General features: G+C 39.2%; 1 protein-coding gene across 3 annotated transcripts in view; it reads right to left on the bottom strand.

Moving 5' to 3' along the window:
• Positions 1 to 1310: 1310 nt before the first annotated feature.
• The window catches only part of iqsec1b (IQ motif and Sec7 domain ArfGEF 1b), a 252340-nt gene continuing 247185 nt past the window's right edge, over positions 1311 to 6465 (bottom strand). For 2 of the 3 annotated variants that reach the window (XM_073825319.1, XM_073825320.1), the window contains one exon: positions 1311 to 5013. In XM_073825319.1, the coding sequence (XP_073681420.1) occupies positions 4480 to 5013 (534 nt within the window). In that variant the 3' untranslated portion in view covers positions 1311 to 4479. The remainder of the gene's footprint in view (positions 5014 to 6465) is intronic. The other variant, XM_073825321.1, reaches the window with a different exon arrangement.

The following is a 6465-nucleotide window of genomic DNA, read 5'->3' as shown; positions in this document are numbered from 1 at the left end:
TTATCGGCTGAGATTGTTTAGAGCACTTTGAACCTGCCTTTAAACTGCATTTTGGAAGTTCAATCTCGCAGACACCACATAAGTCCACTAGAGAAATCCTAAAACGATTTTCTCTAAAAAACTTCTTTACGACTGAGGAAACAAAGACATGAACATCTTGGATGACAAGGGGTGAGTAAATTATCTGTAAATTTTTGTTCTGGAAGTGAACATCTCCTTTAAAGGAACACTCTGCTTTTTTTTTTTTTTTTGGAAATAGGCTAATTCTCCAACTCCCCTGAGTTAATAAGTTGATTTTTACCGTTTTGAAATCCATTCAGCCATTCTCCTGTTCTGGCGATATCACTTTTAGCATAGCTTAGCATAGATCATTGAATCCTATTAGACCAATAGCATCGCGTTTAAAAATGACCAATGAGTTTCGGTATTTGTCCTATTTAACACTTGACTCTTTTGTAGTTATATCGTGTACTAAGACTGGCGGAAAATGTAAAGATGCGATTTTCTAGGCCGATAAGATTAGGAACTACACTCGCATTGCGGCGTAATAGTCAAGGAAGATGACTGATATTACTGCGCCTGCTGCGTCCATATTACGGCAGCAAACTTCCTTGACTATTACGATTCAATGATCTATGCTAAGCTATGCTAAAACAGAACAACTGAATGGATTTCAATAGGCTTCAAAAAGCCTATTTCCAAAAAAGTGGAGTGTTCCTTTAATAAACACACAACCACTCAATAGTTTGGGGTTGGTAAGTATTCTTAACACTTTCAAAAGATGTATCTTATTCTCACCAAGGCTGCTTTTTATTATTATTAATGTTGGAAATGTTTTAAAAGTATTTGTGATTTGTCTTGACTCCAAATGTGTAATTCAGACCTTATGTAAGGAATACCGACCTTGATTTTGACATCCACAAATATAAATATACAGAGAGCCTCAAGTTCATCAAAGCTCATAAAAGCTCTCAAGGAGTATTGAAAAATAGAGACTAACCTGCCAGTTTTTCACAGAATGCTTTAGTTACTTAGTCATTATTAACAGAAATGTATGAAAATGTCAGAATAAAAAAAGACTATTGCAAGAATTCTGCGAACCACCAAACCTTTAATACCAGTTATGCAATGACCTCGCTGACTCAAATGTACTTGCACATTGAATTCAACTTGCCCTCGGTTTTGAATGTATTTCTCAGAATTCATACTGTATATAAATTCATAAAATGGCTTTTGAGATTCACAGAACATCTCAAGGACTTGGAGACATGCGTATGTGTGCTTTAATACAGAACAACACAAGTTAGGAATGTTATGGTATATTGTTTTATTTCATGTTCTCAACATGGTCACAGTTATAGTTAAACATCAATAGGGTCTCGTCATCTACTTAGAAACAGAATGCATATTAAAACCATCCTCTCCTTGTTTGGTAATTAAAAAAATGAAATGTATGAGTGGACGCACATGAAAGGCGATGAGAGTTATGTAACAGTCGACTTATTAAAGAAGATCCTATGACAAATTCAAGAAGTACATTTGGTAGCAGAAGCGGTGTCGTGTTAATGAGTCTCTTTAAGGTGAAAAAAGGACTATGCCGTCAATGCGATGGCTGAGCGAGAAACAAAAAAGTATAATACAAACTATGTACACGTCAACCCAACCCCTTACCCATACACTTTCCCTTTATCATCCATATTAGATTTATATATGATATGCTTTTTTCTAATTTCTCACATTGGTTTGTGATATATACAGTGACATAGGCTTTTTACAGAAGTGTAATGATCTTTTTAGGGGGGTAAACAAGTGATATACATGCTGAAATGCAGTGGCAAAGCATAAAATGTAACAGCAAGCCAACATCATTCAAAAAACAAAACAAAAAACAAAAACCAAACAAAAGAAAAAACTAAAAGAAAGCACTTTTCTTCATTATTAAATAAGCTCACATTTCAACCAGAGGTGCTAGGCATCAGCTGCATGCAAAGCTTGGAGACGTTTTGAGACTTGACCGTCCAGTACTGTACAGTACGAAGCTGAAGCACCACAATACATTTAACACACTGCACTGAAATCCATAAGAAACATTCAACACAAAGGTGAAAAGCCTAAACAAACAAAAGAGACATTTTCTTGACAGCTCTTTGAATTTATGCTGGGTTGTTTAGTCAGAAATGGCTTCGGGTGATCGTATTCGTACACAGAGATGGGCTGTCCTTGTTTGATTAATGCTGTACTGTACAAATTACTGGCCTCAGTGCATCTTGGGAACAAGCCAGGTGTTATGAAGTCTGATAATGACATAGACGTGGATTTATGCTCTATTATCCGTAAGCTTCTATTATTATTAATATTATACGGATGTGCCCTGGCGGCACTTCATTACGATTAGGCTACCGGCTAATATTTTCCTTTATAAACTATTTGACAATCAGTGTTTGATTTCTCAAGCCCAGATGAACATAAACGGATGTCTCCTAATTGAATCTATTTTGGTACGAAACGAGACGTTTTGAATGAAGAGAAGTCTACAGATTTTAATATGTTCATCATCATCATCATCACTCATTTAACAACTGTCAACTGTAACACTGATAATATCTCTGGAAATATGCAATATCTAGAGAATATTTTGTACAATATACATGCAAGAGTACTTTAGTTGACATTCCTGACTGTAAGGTTAAAAACAGATGTTGGTGGGGGCGAGAAACAATATGGGGTTTGACTATGATATTGGAAATATGATAACAAAAAAACACAAACAAACCAACCAACCAATCAATTGGTTGCAATTCTGAATTTACAAAACCGAAAACATACATATTGCACATGATTAATTAAAAAGAAACAACGCTCAGCAAATGTCGTAACTGCTGACACTGGTCTCGATTTGGAGAGATCATTTCAGCCGTGGTTTCTGTACATTAAGTGATTATTTACAAAGACAAGTGCTGTTCAGAAGCTCTGTGCTTGAGTTAAAAGAGCGTCGACACACAAAACTATAACATTGAATCACAGCTCCGTCACCGCTCATCTACTTACAGTATAAAACAAGTCAAAAGTTAAACCGAGAAAGGGGATATGTGTGAAAAAACATGTCCAAATCTGTTCCGAGTGAGAACACATCCATCCGACCCACTGCTACATATTATATGCAGTTTACATTACATTAGATTACATTACATTAGCTGTGTTTCTGAGCAAGTGAAAGGCATTCTCACAGGAGGACAGAAGAATATGTATCAAATCTACTTCATTTCCACACAGAAGAGGGCACACGCTCAGCCTGCTGAGAAAAATCAACATCTCTGCACAAACTATGGGGAGAGAATTCGATCAGCTTTGAAGTGCAGCCTGCTTTCCTCCGACACAAACGCTACCCCTAATATGTTAGACGTCAAAATAGCCTTCTCCGCCACGCCGGCTTTACCATAAACATCTTTAAATGTACATTTATTTCATAGTGATTTATTCATTTCTAAAAAAATAGTTAAAAAAATAAAACCATGTTGCAGCAGTGGCCCGACGAGTCGAGGCCGTGGAGGATCCATCCGTAAGCTCCCCTGTTCTGCCCTCCCCCTTCCCACAGTCCCTGTGATTGGTTTGCGCTACGTAGATCCCGAAGGAGGCGGAGCGAACGTGAGCCGGAGATTCCGGGAGAATCTTCCAACTCCAACTCCAAAGGCAACCAATAATTTCTGTGTTGTTCAATTGGCCACCTACTAAGTTCAGTGTTGGTGAAAACTACGTCGAGAGTACACAGAGAATACTGAGATTTTATCTGAAGCTTCGGATCATTTTTGTCCTATGACAATAATAATAATAGCTGCTAATATTATTATTATTATTTTACAAAATACTATATGCACGACATACACAAAGCAAATCTTTTTTCTTTCTTTTTCTTTTTTTTTGGAATAACTCAGTCACTGCTTTTGAATAATTGGCACGTTATAGTCCCCTAACTATATCACAGAAATGTGTGGTCTACAGCTACATTAAATACTGGAACACCACTCGTTGTGACCGATTTCTCTCAAACCGTTCTGCAAACTAATAAGCAGGCTATTTGATAATGCATTTAGGTAAGTAAGTACAAGAAAACAGTTGCCACGGTCTTTTGCGCATGCTCTTGCTTCACCGCCAAAGTGGAGAGGGTTGAAAGTCTCTAAAATCGAGCCTAAAAGAAGCAGCAGCAGCAGCTTTATCTGAGGCTCTACAGCTTGAGCAATGACTGGTAAGAACTGATGATTTGAGTTCTAGCCGCCCCAAAAGAGAAGGACGGTGCTACACAGTGTGGCTCCCCTTGCAGAGGAAGCTGGATGAGTTGAAACGTGAGTCAAGGTGCCCTTTTGGTCGTGTCCTGGTAGGCACAGCAACAATCTGCCGCACGTTACAATCTAATAAGAGGCCCAACGGTCACCCCGCCAAAAACGGTCCCATTCCCAAAGTGGAAAGAGTTCGCGGAGGGGCTCAAACCACAGTGCTGATGCCGCTGTGTTTGGGCTTGGTGCTGCTGGCCGCCGGAGGAGGGGCCGGAGGCTGGCTGTGGTGGTGAGGTGCATGCTGGGAGTGGGAGGGGTGCGTGGGATGCGGCCCGTGGCCGTGGGAACCGTGCGAGTGGCTGTGAGAGGACGAGGGGCCGGGAGGGGGGTGGTACTGGTGGGGCGGGTGTTGAATGTGCGCTGGAGGGTGGTAGTGATGGTGGTGGTGATACGGAGGAGGATTCTGCATGTGGCAAAACTGAGCGTGGTGGGGGTGCATCTGGGCCTGGGTCTCGGTGTCACGGGCCGTGTGGTGCAGGTTGGAAGGGTGCGGGGTGTGGGAAATGAGTGTCGGGTGGGAGGGGTGGGACGACTGAGGCGGCAGAGAGGGCGACTTGCCCCGCTTGGTGCCGAATAGGGAGCCCAGAAGAGAGGAGGAGTTGGGGATGGACTGCTGGCGGGAAGGGCAGTCGCGACTGGAAGTGGCTCGACGCCGTATATGGGGGCTGCTAATGATGGACCCCTGCAGGTGGACGAGGGAGAGAGAGAATGGAGAAATTGATGAGAAAAGATGAGTTTCATTTATTAAAAATCCACATTTTGCATTCTAAAATTTTACGTTCATTTGGCTTCATGTAATTAACAGGGTTGGAAACCAAGAATCTATTTTTCACATTAATGATTCTTATAACATGTGGTTTGTTAACAGGTCTTCAATTACCTTATTTTTGGACTAGCACAGTCCAATCCACAGATTATTAAAAATACTCTAAAATACTTGAGTTTTTTTTTTTTAACTCAAGTCATTACTTTTATCATGTCCAAATTAAGAAAAACCACTAACTGTTTCAAGAGACATTCTTGATAATTTACTCACCCTCCTGTCATCCAAGATGTTCATGTCTTTCTTTCTTAAGTCGCAAAGAAATTACGTTTTTCGAAGAAAACATTCCAGTATTTATTTCCTTATAGTGGACTTCTATGTTTCCCAATGGTTTGAACGTCCAACTTCGATGCAGCTTCAAAGGGCTCTACACGATATCAGCCGAGGAATAAATGTGTTATCTAATGAAACGATTGGTAAATTTTTCCTAATTTTTTTTTTTTTCCTAAAAAATAAAAATGTATATACTTTTTAATCACAAAGGCTCATCTTGCACTAGCTCTGTGATGTGTGTCTTAATACATTAAGTAAACCTGGTGGAAAACCACGCACAGTTAGTTCTTTGGTTCAAAAAGGTAGGGTAAGGCAAAAAACTTGTCGTTTTGTAAAGGGCGTTTGACTTTCTTTGCATGCTCGCTTTGTAAACACTAGGTTGGTATTTCTGCCTGTGGTTAAAATTATATATATAAGTCAAAATTATGTATATAAATTTGTATTTTTCTTAAAAATTACCTATTGTTTCCCTAGGTAATTTCCTTATTCCTCAGCAAGGATTGTGTAGAGCCCTTTGAAGCTGCATTGAAACTGTAATTTCGACCTGTGGTTCCCACTGAAGTCCACTATATGGAGAAAAATCCTGGAATGTTTTCCTCAAAAAACTTACTTTCTTTGCGACTGGAGAAAGAAAGACATGAACATGTTGGATGACATGGGGGTGAGTAATCATCAGGAAATTTTTACTGCGGACGTGAACTAATCCTTTAAATCAGTGACTAGCTGTTCATAAAGCATTGTGCAATTAATAACTTTCAGAACAGAGCTTTGTCGTAATAAATGGCATTTTAATTAAAAATAAAAAGTGCTTGATTCCCATCCCTAATAATTATCTATTTCACAGGCATACATTACCGTTCAAAAGTTTGGGGTTGGTAAGTTTAGGTTTTTGAAAGTCTCTTTTGCTCACCAAGGCTACATTTATTTGATCATAATTACAATTTAAAACATTTTCTTTGTATTTTAATATATTTTAAAATGTAATTTCTTCCTGTGATGGCAAAGCTGAATTTTCAGCATTACTCCAGTCTTTACCGT

Source organism: Garra rufa, chromosome 20 (genome assembly GCF_049309525.1).
Source record: "Garra rufa chromosome 20, GarRuf1.0, whole genome shotgun sequence".
Classification (NCBI taxonomy): Eukaryota; Metazoa; Chordata; class Actinopteri; order Cypriniformes; family Cyprinidae; genus Garra; species Garra rufa.
Note: the sequence above shows the minus strand (reverse complement) of the source record. Positions and strands in the feature narration are given on the sequence as shown.